Source organism: Nannospalax galili, unplaced genomic scaffold, assembly GCF_000622305.1.
Source record: "Nannospalax galili isolate Female #2095 unplaced genomic scaffold, S.galili_v1.0 scaffold312, whole genome shotgun sequence".
NCBI classification, from domain to species: Eukaryota; Metazoa; Chordata; class Mammalia; order Rodentia; family Spalacidae; genus Nannospalax; species Nannospalax galili.
In genome coordinates, this window is record NW_008335967.1 from 7,116,196 (window position 1) to 7,133,339 (window position 17,144).

At 41.7% G+C, this 17,144-nt stretch overlaps 1 protein-coding gene across 9 annotated transcripts in view; it reads right to left on the reverse strand.

The window, feature by feature from the left end:
- Gsap (gamma-secretase activating protein) overlaps window positions 1–17,144 on the reverse strand; it is a 108,991-nt gene that overhangs the window by 16,522 nt on the left and 75,325 nt on the right. For 8 of the 9 annotated variants that reach the window (XM_017797553.2, XM_017797554.2, XM_029562358.1 and 5 more), the window contains 5 exons: window positions 15,860–15,913; window positions 5,736–5,864; window positions 4,917–4,972; window positions 4,241–4,272; window positions 2,043–2,104 (listed from right to left, as the gene is read on the reverse strand). In XM_017797553.2, the coding sequence (XP_017653042.1) occupies window positions 2,043–2,104; window positions 4,241–4,272; window positions 4,917–4,972; window positions 5,736–5,864; window positions 15,860–15,913 (333 nt within the window). The remainder of the gene's footprint in view (window positions 1–2,042; window positions 2,105–4,240; window positions 4,273–4,916; window positions 4,973–5,735; window positions 5,865–15,859; window positions 15,914–17,144) is intronic. The other variant, XM_029562359.1, reaches the window with a different exon arrangement.

Genomic DNA, 17,144 nt, shown 5'->3' on the forward strand with positions numbered 1-17,144 from the left:
TGACCACTTAATTAGGCAGTCATAACATCTCAGTGCAGTGATTACAATTTTCAGAACAATGTAAAATTATGTTTTAAATAACAGATTGTTAACTTCTTTGTGACTAAAGGAATATCTCTAGAATTCTATTAAAAATATCTTGGCTATTAAAATTAGACAATTTGTCTTACTGAGTTACTATATCCCAGTTATTGAATTTGACATCTTCTCTTTCAGCACCTGGAGAGATTGTTTCTTCCTCTTTGACTTTGTAATATGAATTTCACTAACACATTCCTGATACTAAGTCTCCCTTGTAATGTGACTTTCATTGATACAGTTCCTTGTACATCTCTCTAGTATGTTTTCAGGAGACCACTGGAAGGTATTTTAATTAGGCATATAGCTTCTAGATTCATAGGTGTGATCACTGTTGGATTTTAGTTCTAAGGTGTGTGAACTCTTTAAAAGGACCAAGACACTTTCTATCTTCTTTCAAAAAATTACTTTTCACAATATGAGGATAAGCTGGTCCTTGAAAGTTTGAGAGAATTAGAGACCTTCTTTGGAAATAATCTTTGACAAATTTTTCAAATTAATTCACAGATACTGTGTTTACAGGATATTTATTTACTCTGTGTGTGTGTGTGTGTGTGTGTGTGTGTGTGTGTGTGTGTGTGTGTGTGTGAGCGGGGGGGGGAGAGAGAACGGGGTGTGGGTTTTCTACTACCTTGGGGATGCAGGATGGAGGTGAGAGAACCAGGTGTGGGTTTTCTACTACCTTGGGGATGCAGGGCTAGAACTCGGGCCACCAGGCTTGTGCACAGTGCCTCTACTCAATGAGTTCTTTTGCCAGCTGCTTCTGGATTATTTCTTTTTGTATCAAGTTTTGCCATTTCTATTCAACAAGAAAACTCTTCATTTAAATGGAAATATCAGGAGTGTGAAGATGGAGTTATATCTATTTCTCTCATATTTCTAACTTGCTATTGTATCTAAGGTAACATATTATGTCATTCTAAAGTCTGTATATTATTAGAAACATTTTATTAGAATTTCTAGATAACTCATCACTTTGAAAAGCTTTTGTATTTATTTGTCAATTCCACTGTTCAATTAATTTATTTTTATTTCTGCTTCTTTGGTCATCCTGTCATTAGAATTTCAAAAATAATATCCTAGTTTATTTACTTATTTATTTATGTGTATGGTATATGAATGTGTTCATGTGGGTGCAGGTATGCATGTATATAGATGACAGAAGTCAACACTGAGTGTCTTCCACAGTTACTCTCCATCTTGGTTTTTGAGACAGCATCTCTCACTGAATCTGCAGTTTATTGATTCAGCTAGGCTGGTCAGTCACTGAGCTCCAGGGATCTGCCTGTCTCTGCCTCCCCAGGGCTGGGATTACAGATACATGTCATTATACTGACTTTTATGTGGTTGCCAAAGATCCAAACTCAGGTCTTCCTACTTGCATGGAAGCACTTTCCTGACTGAGCTACCATCCCAGCCCTCCTCTGCTGTATTTTAAACACCAAATACAAATGCCACGAGAGTGTTACTCTTGGGTACACATAAGCACCATTAAATGAACTCAGTGCATTATATATATATATATAATATGTATAATATAAATGTGATATATTATTATTAAATATATATTTAGCATCAAAGAAGAGAACAAAAATGAGAGTGAGTCGGGGGTCTTGGGAGAAGGTGCAGGGGACTGGGAGGGATGGGAATAATGCAAATACTCATGTATGAAATTCTCAAAAATAAAATAAAAACACAAACACACAAAAGCATTACTTTCTTTTTTAAGCACTCTTCATGACATATATCCCATATCATGGCCAACAATTACATGCTTATTCGTGTGACTAATGTGTCGCCTCCACTAGACTACACAGCCCAAGAAGGCAGAGACCATCTGTGCTCTGCTCGCCACTGGACACCTGGGGTCTGCCATGTTGGCAGCAACCGTTTGTTGAAAACATAGTGGAAAATTTCCTTGGGATCACTGCTTGCCAGCATGGAGAAGCCAGCAGACTACGTACCAGACCCATGAGTAGCCGCTGGTGGTTATCTTCCTCTTGAAAGAGAGGTATTAACCTTGGCTCTGAAATTGAACAGCATAGCAGTCAAATGGGTAGCTTTCAGGAAGTGGGTTAGAAGAACCAGCCCAAGTTTGCCTTCTCTGAGTCACTGGGAAAACATAACACTTCCATGACAGGCTGAAATTTCCTCAATACCTAAGTGTCACCTAGTCCTACAAGCTGAACTTATCCCTCAGGTGATGAGTCCTGCAAAACAGAGAAAGCCCTAGAAAAAGGAAAACAGAAACACTTTGACCACACCAGTAGGTTCTGGCTTTGATTTCTAGTCAACATTAGGATTAACCAACTTCTAAGAAGCTCTCCCCTCACTGGAGACAGTAAACCCTCAAAGGGGCATAGCTATAAAGATGTTGGGGCTTGATGGAAGACTGGGTGGTCCCCCTTCTACATCCTGATCCCCCATAGTTCAATGACCTTAGAAGTTACTGAGCTAATGGAACAGTCATAAACTGTGGCAAATAATACTGATTGACACAAGTTGTCAGACTGGAGAGGCCACTAGGTCAAGATGTAATGGTAGTATGAAGGTTAAATCAAATTTTATATCCCCCCTCACTGACTGACCCTACGCTAGCAAGACAGGAGGAACAGGCAAGCAGGCTGCCTGGCTGGTCTGCCCTGTGACTCCCCCAACATAGCTTCTACTTTGTTCTTTCTCAGAATCTCAGAGGCCCAAAGACAGGCAGGAAGGCAGAACCCACAGAATAATGCTTCCTTCTGGATAGGCATGGGCACTGCCTGAATCTTCAGGATAAACACCACCCCAATGCACTCAACCCTCTGGATTAAGATAAAACATTCAGAATGTGAACCCAACATACATTTTGCAGTGTTCTGCTTCTGGCAGTGAAAGCATTCTTCAAAGGAAGTAAATATGAGAGGAAGAGGCAGTTTCCTAAAGTACATTGGGAGAGACTGACCAGCAAACAGCAAGCAAGCACCGACCAGAGGAACTGAAAGCAGGCAGAGTACACACCATCTGAAGCCTTCCCCTAGGCCAGCAGTAACAGTTCCCACACTGCAAAACTCAGCCACACAAAGAAGATGGCCCTGGACACATCCACACCCTGTCTGGCAGGTCAGAACTCCTGGCTACAGGCTCCAACAGCCTGGTTATACAGGCTGAAGCTAGTTCCTGTGGAGTCTAGTCACCTTCATGGTTCACTGGGCTGTGTATACAGCTGATGGGTGAACTGCTACACACTGTTGTAATTAATTTTGTTAGGGTTCCCCAACACATACCTAAAACGTCCAAACCCATGAAACAGGAGTGGATAAAAATTGTTTCCTTAATGAAGGCTGACCTTCAGGAGGCATGAAAGTATTACTGTGAACACCAGCACAACAAAGGCTCAGAACTGGATATATTCACCATTTTCCTCCCCCAGTTATCACAGGCTAAACCGCCCTATCTGTCAAGGTTTAACTTAGCTAACACTCCCTTTTGGAAAGACTCCTCCGATCTCCCTCTCGTCTCCTTCAACTCCCCTCCTGCCCATATCCCTTACCCCCTGAACCCAAGAATTAGGTAACACCTATCAGCCTGTCACTTGGTTTAGAAATGATGTACACACACACACACACACACACACACACACACACACACACACACACACACACACACGATGAAGCAGCCTCTGGTACCCCACATACACTAGGTACTGACTAAGAACAATTTATCTATGGCTAGCATTAAGAAGTTTTGGAATTTAAGCTGGCGTCTAGAACCATACTGCTGACCTGCAGGCTCATCTTTGCTCCTTGGGACTAAGCTCAGGGTATAACCAAAATAAAAGGCACATATAAGTCAAAAACTCTGTTTATCAGACAGCTGGAGAGAGCTCAACCCATGCAAGACAACTGCCAAGTACACCCTGTGGTACAGCCATGCTAATTAGATCAGCTCTCAGAGGGAAAATGGGGAAAACCAGAAGGCCAGATCCCAGAGCCTCCTCCAGCAAAAGCACACTCAGCAGCTATCCCTGAAGGTCCTGGTGCCAAGGTGGACATGTAAGTGGCTACGTGGTCACTCTCACAGGTGGTGTGAAAGTGATTTTCTTGCCAACCCACTGGTTAGGAAGAACAGTGTTACACCAAAACATGAACTCGGGAAGGTTTAAAAGCAGGTCTTTTCTTACCCAAATTCCTTGTTTCCATGTAAGAAATCACCCTGTGAAGAAATTGACTGTTATTTACAAAGGAAGCATCATTTTTTAAAATGTAAAAACACTGTACAAAGATATCCTCCTTTAAAGCCCCTTAAGACTCTTGCAGAAACTGTTCTCAGGCTCATGGTAACCTCAGGAACTTTAATCAATATACCAAAAGGCACATTGAGCAATTATGTCTCAAAGCCCTTTAGTGCCAACAACAGCAATTATTTAGAACAATTGCTGCTCTCGGTTATTGGAAATAATGAAGACAGAAAATAGAATAGTGGTTGGAATGAAGCCTATACTTTTAGCACTCTAAGATGACTCATCTGCCCAGAAAACATGCTTTCAAAATAAGAGCAAGCATCCCAGACCACTAAGAACTTAAAAAAAAAAAAATCAACCTACTTTCTATTTTCATCCTCAAAAGTACTCCCTAATAAAAGCCTTTTTTTATCACTTATCCATCATAGTTCATCTATTCCAGGGTACAAGTCTACAAAGCTTAGCCTAGACGATTTTCCCACTAGAACTGATGTTCATAGAGTCAAGTGGTGTTCATAGACTCAAAAGCATCATTTTGCTGAGACTATACAATAAAAGTAGCAAACAAGATGAAAGACAGACATCTGACAGATGTAGAAACCTTGATTTTACTTACTTAATTGCATTATCAAGAATGTTTCTCACATATACCGTGGACCTTCTTCCTGTTTTCTAGGAACACATCAGTAATTGGAAGGTAAAGATTTTGTGGATTTTTTTAAACATTAAGAACATAAAGCCATGTACTTAAGAACGTCAGAAATAATGACTATATTCCCCCATTAATAAGAACACCTATATTGCTTTTTAAAAGTAAACACTAAACATTTTATTTTCAGGCAGCATCATCACAGAAACTTGTAAGTCAACTATATGTAACAAGACTGAACTATAAACAACAGTAGTACAGAGATCTCATGTACCTTAAGGGAGACATAACTACACTACAGTACCAAAATCAGGGACCTGCCATTGTACAATGTGTGTATGTAATTCTATGCCATTTTATCATGTGTAAAGGTTCATGTACTACAATGTACCACCATAATCAAAATAGAGAACTATTCTATTTCCCCAAATATCCCCCTTGTATGACTCCTTTATAGTCAGTCTCACTGATTCTTTTTTCCTTAACCCCTAGCAATCGCTAATTGGGGAACACCTAGATTTTTCTAAGTCAACATTAGGTATGCAAGTAACCCAGCAACACATCTGAAACATGGATATTATTTATACATCTATTCTGAGTGTGCTGTATGTGCCTTCACCTCTCTGTACTCCAAAGAAAGAGACACTAGAAGCAGCCTGACTACCCACTGGGAGGTCAGCAAGACAACACAGCCTGGGGATGGGAAGAGTGGACCCATGAGCCAGCCCTGTGATTGGCCTTTCTAAGCCTTTGCTGCCCACCAGTGCTGTCACTGGCCACACATACCTCTTCAGAGATCAGGTTGTGCCACTCTCTCCTGACCATACTGTTGTGATAGTATAAGTGGGGCTTGGTGTACTTAACATACTCTAGGTTGGAATTCAGCTTTGCCCAGTACCCCTTCAAGCTGTGGACCTGTAGGAGACAAAAAGAGAAGCAGCTAGAAAAGCTGGCTATGCAGTTCAGGCTCCGGCAGGGGCCACCGTGCCTCACTTCCATGGCTCTTGGGTGGCAGCATTTCTTAGTGACCACTTCCCACACAGTACAGTCAAGTCTGCATGAGAATTCTAAACTCAAGAGACTGAGGAGCCTAGTCTCTCTTTGTTATTTTTCTCCTTATTTATGACAGAGGGAACTACTGCTCACTTCCCCAAATCAAAAGGACTTCCCTGTTGGGGCTGGGCTCAGCAGGAAGCCTGCATTCAATACATTTCCTCCCTAGGGAGCCGTTCTCTTGGCTTGAGTGGTATCACAACACCATGTTAAGTCAGAAAAAATGTGCTTATAATTTGGAGCAACTGGACAAGGCTTACTTTCCTGCCAAGCTTATTTACTTCCAAGGATACTTTCCAAAACCTAGGAATCAAAAGGTTGAAATAAATTTCACAATAGTTGTTAAATTCTCCCAAACAGAATTAGCTGGCCGTCTAGATCTTTGAATTATTACTGTATTATCTTGAAGAATGTAACCATTATATTCACTTTTTAATAATAAAAATTATAGTAATACATGTTTAATGTTAAAGAATATGTTAATGATATCTGCAGATGTGGGAGTTGGGTAGGCAGCCACTGGGATTTCCAGGTTCTTGTGTCCCAGAACAAGAAACTGGACAGAGAACTTGGAGAGCAGTAAAAGCAGAGTGTTTACTAAAAGAAAATACACTTCAAGGGACAAAGTAGGCTAGAGCCAGGAGAAAGAAGATCAATGGCAAACACTGTACAAAGTGGTGGGGCTTTTTCATCCCAGTACTGGAGGCTTCGGGTCATTCACATAACATAGGCTTCATTGTGCATGCTCTATTATGTGTTGACATTGGTGGTGCTGGAGGATAAGGCCTTTCAGACCCCACTCTCTGCTGGGCCTTTCAGACCCCTCCTCTCTCAATGACATAAATTACTTTTTATAACACATTCTTATCAATATATATTAATATATATATATATATTTACAAAAGATGTGTGTCCAGAAATGCCATGTATGGCCTTAAAGAGAGTTATTACCTACTGTTATGGGTAACCATTTTGGTGGAATTCAAGAAAATAAAACTTATGGTCAGTGGGGTGCTATAGATCCTTCAAAGCATTATAGGTTATTGCCATTGCTCTTAGTTGCCCTCCAGAACTTGATGATAAGACCCTATTGCTGAAAACATCACATATTTGAGTCATAGAACATGGAGAAATCAACCTGGAAGTGATCTAAAAGCTTCATCCCTGTTGGCTAGTTTCTATAGTGCTGGAAAGTGCTATGCACACTATGGGGAGAGAAAAGTAACTATCAGTCTCACCCACCTGTGAACTAATTGAGCTACAATAATGACCAGTTCAGCAAAAAATGCCCGTTGGTGCAATAATGGCACAAATGTTAAGGGAGTAACCAAACACTCTCTTATTAGGTTTACGACCCACTCCACAAGACAGAGCTCATGTCTGATACTGTTATCTGGATCAAGAACCTTTCTGGATAGGTCATAACTCTAGGGGAGAACCTACTACCATTATTCTGCTAAGTGGACAAATATTAAACTGCCCCTAAATGCAGATCTTTGTACCTATAGATTAGTGTAGCTCTCAACCCTCATCAGAAAAGCTTCTTTTTGCAGTGTATGGTAATTAATACAAAAACAGACAACTGATCAATGTGCAGAAATAAGAGGCTGTGGAATGCTCAGTCCTAAATGGAACACCTATACTCACAACTCCCCTCCCCTCTCAAGGCTCAGGGATCATCTCATAACAGGGGGCAGAAAGATTGTAAGAGTCAGAGGTAGTGAAGGGCTGCTTCGAAACAATGTTTTCTGGACATGATATGACCATTGTACACATGAATTCACAGCAGCTGCGACTGCATACAGAATACCAGCACAAGATCAAGCCAGTCAAAATCCTAGCATGGACAGGGAAGGGGCAGGGAAGTGGCTTAACTAAAGAGGCATTGCCAACTGACAGCTGCTGGAGGAGGGAGAGTGTTGGTTTGCTTCAGGGATGCTATCCCCGCCCTCGTGGGCTGCCCATGCTCCAGTGAGTGGCCCCATGCCCATACCAGCAGCCTTAAGTGAGTTTATATAAAGCACCTGAAGTTAGGAAGGAAAAGTGTGGGATGATGTGAGAGAAGATGGAGGGGAGGGAGTCGGGGATAAATTTGACTAAAACATATTTATATATGTGTATGAAATTCTCAAAAAATAAAGAAAAAACTTACAAAATAAATAAGAGAACTTAAAGTAAGGAAGTGTTTCCAGGGTAAATGGGTATGCTGGAGTCAAGTCTGGCTCCTTATCTTTTCTTCAGGTAAGGACTTCAAGGTAACTGCTCACCTTTTCTTTGTATATAATGGATGCATCTTTATTACCCCTTATTCCTACTTTTCATTAAAAAACAATAATATTCCACAAATTAATCTTGCAGGCCTGTGGCAGGACTAGGTAAGTTCCAGACTGGCAGTGTCTACAGCCTTCTTGCTGTCCTACATCTAGCCCTGAGAACACCAGCGCCAGGGTCAGAAAACAAGATGGTGTTGTGGTGACATCTAGTGGTCAGTTTGGCTATAGATCTGTGTGCTTTGTCATAGCAGACCTTATGGGATTTACGCCAATTTTGCAGGATAGGATAAGAGAGAGAACTCAGGCTCCACTGTTCTGTGGCCTGGTCTCCTAAGGCCAAGTACTCCTGCTGACAGAAGACCCTACTCTCACTGTAGTTTCTAAAAAACATTCTTCTCAGGGCAGGAGAGATAGTTCAGCAGTTAAGAACACTGACTGCTCTTGCAAAGGACCTGGGTCCAGTTCCCAGCACCCACATGAAAGCTAACAACCATTTGTAATCCAAGTTCCAGGGGATCTGATGCCCTCTTCAGACTTCTGTGGGCATTTATTTATACATATAAAATAAAGGCAAATAAATCAAAAAATTATTTTGAAATATTTTATTTATTGTTTTTATTTTATGTGTATGAATCCATTGCCTGCACGTATGTAACTGCACCTGTGTCATGCTGTGCCCAAAGAGGTTAGAAGAGGATATCGGATCCCTTTATTCTGTGGTATACAGCAGAATCTAGCATGTGGTTCCCAGCCTCCACTGCCCATTAGAAATACCATCTGGGGGCTGGAGAGATGGCTCAGTGATTAAAAGCACTGGATGCTCTTGCAGAGGACCCAGGTTTGGTTCCTAGTACCCAGGTGGCAACTAATAACCAGTTCCAGGGGATGCAATGCCCTCTTTTGGCCTCCACAGACATTGTACATGTTATACACTTACATACATGCAGGAAAAATACTCATACACATACAAAATAACAATAAATAGGTCAAAAAAGAAAAGAAAAGAAAAAGAAAAGAAAGAAATTCCATCTGCCAGAGATTTAATTGGCTTGGTGCGTGGCCTGAGCCTTGTGAATTTTTCAAGTTCCTCAGATGATCTTTGGTTTGAGCATGCCCAAGTAACCCCAGTCACTCTCCTTCCCCTGAAACATAGCACTCAATCCACAACCCTGTCTAAAGGCTTGTGACTGCTTAGAAATATGAGATGTGGTTAAAGAGGAGACTAAGATCTCTCTTTAAGGGATCCCAAATTCTGGGGCTGGAGAGATGGCTTAGCAATTAAAAGCACTGACTGCTCTTGCAGAGAACCAGGGATCGATTCCCAGCACCCACATGGCAGTTACAAACCATCCTTAACTCCAGTTCCAGAGGAAGAAACCTTCTTCTGACCTCCACAGCATTGTACGACATGGGTGCACTCACATACATGCAGGCAATACAGTCATACACATAAAATAAAAATAATAAATTTTTTTAAAAAGGGATCCCAAATTCTAAGATGACACCAACATATTTATTGACCCAGGGAGTAAAAGTAGTTTTAACAAATAAAAAAAAAATTTCACCTTGCAGTGACATTGCACCTTGAAGGAAAAGGAGGAGAGAATAGAGTCTGCACAGCCCACCCTATCAGCCCAGCCCAGTGCCTCATACTACGCTTGGGGGTAACTTGAGACACAGAAAGCTACTCCATAGATGGGAACTCAGAAAGTCACCAAGTCAACTGGCATTTATCTAATGGGGTTAGAGAGGGCACCAAATACTATACCCATCAAGAATGACAACTCAAAGTGAAAGCCACTTTAAAATACAAAAATTAGTACTGGAGAGGTGACCCAGCAGTTAAGAGAGCTTGCCGCTCTTGCAAAGAACCTAAATTCAGTTCCCAGTACCCACATGGCAGCTCACAACTGCCTATAACTCCAGTTCCAGGGGATGTGATATACATTTCTGGCCTCAGCAGGCAAGTGCACAGATGTGGTACACATACAGACATGTGGGCATGCAAACATTCATCACACATAACAATCTTTTTAAATACACAGAAATGTGTTATAAGGAAACTATGTATGAGCTTAGCTCCTCCTGAGAGAGTCACTAGAGCAAAGAGATTACCAAGGAATGGCAAACAGCCTTCTTCCTTCACAAAAGGGAGTTCTAACTTTTTTACTTTGAAAGAAAATTATTCCTAGTGTCTTCTTTAGAAATTATTTCATTTGTCTCTTAGGATGCCATGAAACAATCACCATGTGCAACCCATCACAACCACTAATTGAACAAAAGGGCCAATGAGTTGCATTAAGGGACTGTTTCCCATTTATGATTTGGATTGCCAATTGATCCAAAAACAGAACAAAAAAGGCCCTGTGGTACTGGCTCATCTGCAAATCACTGCCAGGAATAGACATCTGCCTTTCATTTCTCAGAGGCCCTCTGGCTTTGTTCCTACTTCTACCGGCTAATCAGCATCTTCTTAGGGGAGGAGGAACTCTGAGAGAACCCTTTACTCTGTGTGCCAGGACTCAACCAGCAGAGCTAACCCCTCAGTCTTTTTTTGGATCTTCAGTGGATCTCATCTCAAGACCAGCTTTTACTTACAGTCCGGAGAAACTTAGCAACCAACTGCCTCTTATACAGATAGAGTGTAATAGAAAATGTTTAAGTGGACATAAACTAGCAAGGTACCGTGCTAAACTAGGAACCTCCCTAAACATGATAAACGACTAGAGGCTGACCACTAAGATACCGGCATGCACAAGTTCAAGTCTCATCAATATAAATAAGCTTCCTCTTGCCCCAACGTCTAGCAAAATTTCAACTTCCATGACCCAACTGTGTAGTTCTATCAGTCATTTTGTTTTGTTTTGTTTTTAATGGGCTGGATAATTTTAAACATAATCTCTAAGTATGGCCATCTATCTCACATTGTTTTCTCTGGGCTCTCTCAGAGCATATGACCAGAAGAAGTCAATGCTAAATAAGATATTTCCCACCTCTCAGCCTTAAAAATTGAACATTATATCTCTAGCCAAAAGTACACATTAGAGAAGCTCAACCCATATGAGTTAGTAAGAGAGAAACAAAAAAAAGAATTCCCAGTCCTGGGTCCATTTCTCAATTTTATAGCTAGGAAATAGTATGATCCCACCTCTGCAGAACGGCAAGAATTAGTTTATCAGCCCAAAGTTCTGTGTATAATGAGTAATGGTGCTTTGCGACAGCACAAAATTATACCTATAATATTAATTGAATTTTCTGTAACTCAGTCCCAGAAAACATGTGGAATCCAAAGTCTAGGTACTAGCTATGCCCCACACAGCCAACTGACACTTGCAAAAGTGCTGCATCTCTGTCAAAACAATGATTCTCAGGACATTTAAAACTTGTGAGCTGTCTGCACTGATTGTGCTGATACTTCCGATCTCTAACAAATCTTTTGCCTATATGTTTCTATATGTATTAGTGGGGGGTGGGGGGTGTTCCAAAAAAAAAAAAGGAATGACTTTTGTGTTTCACTAAGCAATGAATTATACTCTTGCTCTGTCTGATTAAAGCAGTTTTAAAACATGTTTTTTTATTTCATTTATTATTTTTATTTTATGTGTAGGCACGTATTGCGTGCATGTAGGTAAGTGCGCCCATGTCATGCAATGCCGGTGGAGAACAGAAGAGGCTGTCGGATCCCCTGGGACTGGAGTTACAGACAGTTGTTAGCTGCTGTGTGGGTGCTAGGATTTGAACCCAGGTCTTCTGCAAGAACAACCAGTATTCTTAACTGCTGAACCATCTCTCCAGCCCCTAAAACATGTTTTAAATGAAGCACAACATCAAGAGTCTGGATGGAGAAGAGCCCAGGTAGCCCAGCTCGACACCTTCACACTGATGCTCAGGGGCCGCATATCCTGATAGACACACAGTATTCACACCTCAGAGGCCATAAGGAGGTAGTGCTTTAAGTCACTCAACCTCCCCAGTCTCCAGGTCAGGTAACCAGTAATCTCTAAACAAGTGGCTAAATACACCAAAGATGTCCAGTTTTGAGCCAGGCATGGTGGTACAGGCTTGGGATCTCAGCACTTGGGAGGCTGAGGCAGAAGGATCAACAATTCAAGGGGAACCTGGGTTACATAGAAAGATCCTGTCTCAAAAATTAAAAAAAGAGAAAGTAAAAATAAAAGGTCTGATTTTTAAAACAACTTTGGCAAAATACCCGATTCCTCTATTGCAGCATGCTCACACTTTTACCCTTATATTTGAGTAGGCTACTGCTTCCTGTGGTTAAATCGTTTTAGTGGTTTCTTTCCTCACTATAAAATCAGTTACAATTTTTAACCTTTTATGAAAGTTGCTGCCTTCCCCAGAGGGACCCAGAGTTTCTCAAGAGACAAGGCTATTCCTAGGAAGGTCACCCTTGACAACATGGACCTTGTTACAACGTGCTTTTTATAGAATTTTGAAAATTATTTAGTGAACTTTATATGAAGTGAGGAAGTCTTATCTTTCAAATGACAATCTCTTTCTAACACTACACATTTATCTGCCCCAGCATGTCCCCATGCTTTAGTCCACTCAGCTGCTATGACAAAAGACCATCAACTAAGTGATTTATGAATGACAAGTATTTATTCCTCACAGTTCTTGAGACTGGGATATCCAAAATCAAATTGTGGGTCAATCCAGTGTCTGACTAGGGCCTGTTTCTTCCATTTCTTAGACAGCTTTGTTTTCACTGTGACATGTTACCACACAGTGAGTTAGATCTCCTCCGTCTTTTTTAAAAAAATGACACCAATCCAAATCACGAGGTCTCTGGATCTAATCACACTTCCAAATTTGCCGCCTCCTAAGACTATCACCTTAGGGGTCAGGACTTCAACATATAAATTTGAACAAACACTCAGACTATAGCAATATGTTAAACATTTATAAAGTGCTCCATGTCCCCATGCAGGATTGTTTGCAGAAAGAGCAAGAGGAAAATACATCTCTCTTTTCACTTTGCCCCTCCCTCCCTTGACTCTTTACCAGGAGAGAGGAAATGAGTGTGGTCAGAGTAAACAGAGGACCCTGGGGCCTCAACTCAGAGTTCAGCAGCAAGCACCATTCTCAAGGTAACCTGTGGTTCAGGTCACGTGTGTTCAGAGGTAACTCCTAAAGTCCCATGACAGGAGCTACAGCAGGGTAGAACATGGGAGGTGCCCCCGGCAAGCAGGGCCACCATAATATAATTAATCTGGGACTTGGGGTAGAAGAAGTAGGTCAAAGGCAAAGGCAGTAGCTTATAGTGAGTGGCATAATGCAAGCAGAGTTGGAGAAAGAAATGCAAGCTTGGGACAGCTGTCCTGTGACCCAGAATGACCCAGAATTAGAGGCTCATGCTGAGCCATGGAGGTGGGGGTGGAGGGAGCTGGTCACACCAAAGCCAGTAGCAGCTCCTGAGTTCAAGGCCTGTCCAGAAGTACATCTTTGCCTTCTGCATAGATGATGTCTTCATGGACAGGGTCCTAACAAGGTCTGGAGCTCACCAGACTTGTCCCAAGTGCTACTAGTATATGAGATTTGTGCAACCACTAAACTATTAAGCACTCATGGGACTTGGGAATGGGAAACAACTATCTACACCACATGCTAAGAGGTAACGACAGGAGGGCCTGGAGAGATGGCTCGGTGGTTCAGAACATTGACTGCTCTTTCAGAGAACCCAGCTTTGGTTCCCAGCACCCACATGGCAGCTAACTTCAATCCATAACTCCAGCTACAGGGCATCTGACACCCTCTTCTGGCCTCTGTAGACACTGCATGACACGGGTGCACAAAGTAAATAAACAACAAAAAAAGTTTTTAAAGGTAACTGTAGGAGAGAAGGAAAAAAATGAGAAGAAACAGAAATGTCAAAGGAGGGGAAAATAGGGGGTATGAAACACATGGCTTCACATACAGAGAGAGGGGAGGGAGGAAGAGAATGCGTGTGTGTGTGTGTGTGTGTGTGTGTGTGTGTGTGTGTATGAGAGAGAGAGAGAGAGAGAGAGAGAGAGAGAGAGAGGAGATAAGCACTTTAGCATTAAGTCATAGCCTCGGAAATGCAGAGATAATTAAATTCCCAAAACCAGAAGACTGATCAAATAAATTCAGACATGGCAATCCAAGAGAATCATTAGAAATCATTAGTTTATTTAACAACATGAAATTTTTTTATGAATTCAAAATATTTATCAAATTTCTCTGGACCATCATAACTGCTAAGCAAACTATGCACACCTGTGACAAAGAGTTATTCTAGACAAATAGTTATTCTAGAAACTGCAGAATTGTGGATGGTATTTCTTTCCTCTAAAATTGTTCTCCTGGTGAGGCATGGTGGTGCATATCCCAAATCCCAGCTACTCAGGAGGCTGGGGGTACAGCACAATGGTAAAGCACCTGTCTAGTGTACTCAAGATCTGAGTTCACTCCTCAGCACCAAAGCAGAAAATAAGAAAGAAAGCTCTTCACTTATTTGTCAATTAAACACATTATGGATTTGGTGGAAATAACCATTACTAGTTATTGGCACCCTCTTCTGGCCTCTGCATGACACGGGTGCACCAAGTAAACAACAAAAAAACAGAAACAATGAAATTAAAAGATGAAGAAGACACCCTTTAACCCTCAAGAGAACCTGGCTTTTCCTTCCATCTTCCTACACCGGAAGGGTTTCACAGTGTCCTGGCACTTGGTCCTAGAGACAGCTGGCCAGTCTATCCTCAAGGGACTCTTCTTAGGCCCAAAAGCTAGAACCACTAAGACAGCTTCCTTCTGTCCTCTCTTGACCCCAGTGCACCACTGTGACCTCAAACGCCCCAGCCTTGCCCCCAGCTGCCCAGGCCTATGGATCCAAAAGCATCAAATGTAAATAAAAGGCTTCAGCACACGGACCTGCTACTGCCAGGAGCTGAGATTTCCCAGGCTACAACAAGCTATAATTACTAGGAGGCGATGCCAAAAGCAACAAAGGAGCTTCAAGGAAACTGTACTAAAGACCCCCAAGGTTTTAACTACATGCCTGTTCTTTTCTACTTACCTCACCCCACCCCATCCTCCCCATTATACTCTGAAACCAGAGGACTGCAGAAGGACACTGAGAAGCTTTGTGCACAGGATAGAGGTACACAAAGCTTGAGAGGTGTGTGTGTGTGTGTGTGTGTGTGTGTGTGTGTGTGTGTGTGTTATGAACATTTGAAGGCAGGACTACAGACAAAGTAAAAACAGCTTCTAGGTACACTAAAGATAATTTACAAGAACTCCTCCACTAAGAACTGTTTTCAGGCCTTATTGCAAGTATTAGAGTGGATGGCTCGAGTTGAGCTCTGTATTTCTCTCCTATCTTCACAAAATTCCATCTTCAAAACGCAGTCCAAGAATTGCTGTAATATCATACTCAGTGTTTACTCAGCCACTGTGGAAGGATTCTCCAAGAAGCCCAGCTGCCCTGGTCCTCATCCACCTTTGCCAGGCTGCAATACCTTCTAGAACCACCACAGTACTGGGGACAGCAGAGATTTCCTCAGGCATAACTGTTTTTCTCTCTCCTTGAAATTGACTTACCTTCATAAGTGGCAAGGAGATCTCATCTGTCACAAGGGTTATTCCAGGAATTTCCTATGGTGGGGGAAAAAAATACACACAACATATCAACCACCACAGGCCCAAGCCTTCAGGAAGTGTTTTTGGTATAGACAGAAGTCAAGGACAACTTCCAGTGTGCTAATCTCCACTTAAATAAATTTCATGGTGTATAAATAACAGTAGACACAGTGTGACTCTTGCCCTGGGAAAGGAAATAGTCTTTAAATAATAGCTGACAGTTTCTCTAAAGAAGAGAAAATATTATCACGAGAAATTACAGAGCAAATATTGTATTTTTATACATTTCTATTTAAGAACAAATGAGGCAAATTATATTTGCACCATCGAATGTGGGTGTGCAGGGAATCATCCCATTGCCTGCACCCTCTTCCCTTTGTCTCCTTTATGTACATGCATTATGGTTGGCCCATTCCTCTCCAGAGGAACCAAGCTCAATGGGATTCTCACATACTGAATGGAATTTTTTTCTTTTTTCGTATTAATTTACTTACTAGTTTTAGTGAGATGGGGTCTCCCTATAGAACCCAATCTAGCCTGGCACTCATAATCCTCCTGCTTCAAGCCTCCCAGGTCCCAGGATTGCAGGCATGCACCACCACACCCAGCATGAAATTGTTTTTTAAATTTCTTGTTACTTTTTTTCTGATGTCTATTTTTAATTGAATTTTTGTGGATTTCATAGAATACATTTTAATCATATTTAGACCTCCCCTATCTATCTGTACCCCCTCATAGCCTATCCACAAGATTTCATGCATTCTGTCTTATATGTTAAAGCCTATTGAGTCAAGTTTGTGTACCCAGCTGTCTCTCGATGTGAATTCATACTCTGGAGCCTGTTCAGCCTATCTAGCAACTCTCCCTCATCTAGCAGTGATCAGCTGACAATAGTTCCTCGGTTAAGGTTGGGGCCTCCTGCCCATTTCCCCAGTTCTATGCTGGGTTTTATCCGATTGAGTTTGCATGGGTCTTATGTATGCTGTCACAATTGCTGTAAGTTCCTATGAGTAAGTTCCCAGGAGCCTGTAAGACTCTGTTTCCTTATGGTCATGTACCACCCCTGGTTCTTAGAATCTTTCTTCTTTCTTCCACAATGATCCCTAAGCTATGGGTGGGTGAGGTTTAATATAGGAGTCCTGTCCAGGAACACATACTCTGCAGTCTCTTATTCTCTACTTTGGCCAGTTGTGGCCTTCTGTGTTCATTGCCCTCTGTTGCATGAGGGAACTTCACTGGTGAGAGT